Here is a 2024-nt window from a genome sequence, read left to right on the forward strand (position 1 = left end):
TCTCAAGTGAAACTAATATTTGTAAATCACAATCTTCTGTTAAAAAAGGCAAATTCGTCTCCAGATTCAGTTTTAAATTTTTTATATCTCCCATGATATTCTCTTCAGTTTTGGTCAATTTCGATCCTGATTCTTCAGATTTATTTTTGATATCTGTCATGATTCTCTCACTGCTAGCCTTTATATCTGCTATAATTTTATCAGTTTGTTTGGTTATTCTGCTACAAGCATCTTCAGTAAAACGACGGAGTGTCTCTCTCGCTTCTACTAATGCCACATGAGTTTCTTCCAAGACTTTGATTTTATTCTGGATGAATTTCTCCGAGGTTAAAACCAACTCTGTAGCCTTTTCTTTCGCATTTTCACATTCTACATCTAAATACTCGTGATCTCTGTGTTCTTTCAGAAAACATTTATGACATAACACACAGTGACAAGTTAGACAATAGTAGTCTATTGGTCTCTCTTTATGACATGGACAATGGTATTTTACCTTTGAAGAGGTTTTGTCTGTTAGGTGTCTTGTTACAGGTGTTGAAGGCCTATGCGGGGATGCTGAAACTAAACTAAAATTGGTAGTAAACATCTTAGCACCACCTTCTGGAATCTTAACATCCTGCTGACAAATAGGACAGGGGAATGTTTCTGTTTTATCACAAATCAATCTCTGTATACAACCTATACAGAAAGTGTGCCCGCAGGGTAAGATTTTTGGTGTTTTGAAATTTTCAAAACAAATAGAACATTCTGACGCGTTACTAGCTGAAGCTGTGGCCATTTTATTGTTCTATAAACACATTAGAGATGTCCTGGTTGAAAACACAATATTTAGATAATATTTAGATATAAAACACTCTGGAGATGTCCTGGTTGAAAACACAATATTTAGATAATATTTAGATATAAAACACTCTGGAGAAGTCCTGGTTTAAAACACAATATTTAGATAATATTTAGATATAAAACACTCTGGAGATGTCCTGGTTGAAAACACAATATTTAGATAATATTTAGATATAAAACACTCTGGAGATGTCCTGGTTTAAAACACAATATTTAGATATAAAACACTCTGGAGATGTCCTGGTTGAAAACACAATATTTAGATAATATTTAGATATAAAACACTCTGGAGATGTCCTGGTTGAAAACACAATATTTAGATATAAAACACTCTGGAGATGTCCTGGTTGAAAACACAATATTAAGATATAAAATACTTTGGAGATGTCCTGGTTGAAAACACAATATTTAGATAATATTTAGATATAAAATACTTTGGAGATGTCCTGGGAGAAAATAGAATATTCAGATATAAAATACACTAGAGATGTCCTGGTTGAAAATAGAAAATCACACTGTGTTTATGGTTTGTCAGGAAATATTTGATGAAGAAATTGTAAACATATATATATGTATATTAACATAACAATAGTTATAACTACCAATATAAAGTCTCAATCCAACACAGAACAGAATTAGTTCAGATTCCACGAATAATCACTTCACATGTTTCAATTTCTTAGAAATAACCTCGTCTCACTCAGTATACAGGTCATACAATGTGTAGAAACAGTTTGTCTTGTTGCACTGTATTTAAAACTGTTGTTTACGCCCTTTTAGGTTTCTATTCAGATGATGATATATCTCATAATATCAGCCTCTAATTGAAATGTAAGTCAATCCATAAATAACTGTGAAAATCAAGTTTAGGTGTAATATTTATTTTTCTGATATGTCACAGTGACCTCAATAAATATTACATTATATACTTCATCTTCCTGTTTTTGTTTTTTAGACACACCAGACCTCTTCTAAAGGCATGTTTCTATGTATATGTACTGGTGTATTTCTAAATAAACTGTACATCGAAATATATTGTGGAAATTTTTCAGATTCAAACGCAAACCCATTAGAAAACAGGCCTTAATAAATTCAATCCAAATGCGTTTTTCTTCTTAGTTGTGACCTAAACTCAATTTCATCACCTCGTTAATCGGTTGGCCCTGTGAGCGATTTTTTTA

At 32.0% G+C, this 2024-nt stretch overlaps 1 protein-coding gene across 1 annotated transcript; it reads right to left on the reverse strand.

Moving 5' to 3' along the window:
• Positions 1–592: 592 nt before the first annotated feature.
• LOTGIDRAFT_145824 (hypothetical protein) lies at positions 593–778 on the reverse strand (the record flags this gene model as incomplete). The annotated part of the gene is made up of 1 exon (XM_009061231.1): positions 593–778. A coding segment is annotated over one exon (186 nt), but the record flags the coding sequence as incomplete, so codon positions are not given.
• Positions 779–2024: the final 1246 nt, after the last annotated feature.

This window comes from Lottia gigantea, assembly GCF_000327385.1.
Source record: "Lottia gigantea unplaced genomic scaffold LOTGIsca_469, whole genome shotgun sequence".
In the NCBI taxonomy this organism is placed as follows: domain Eukaryota; kingdom Metazoa; phylum Mollusca; class Gastropoda; family Lottiidae; genus Lottia; species Lottia gigantea.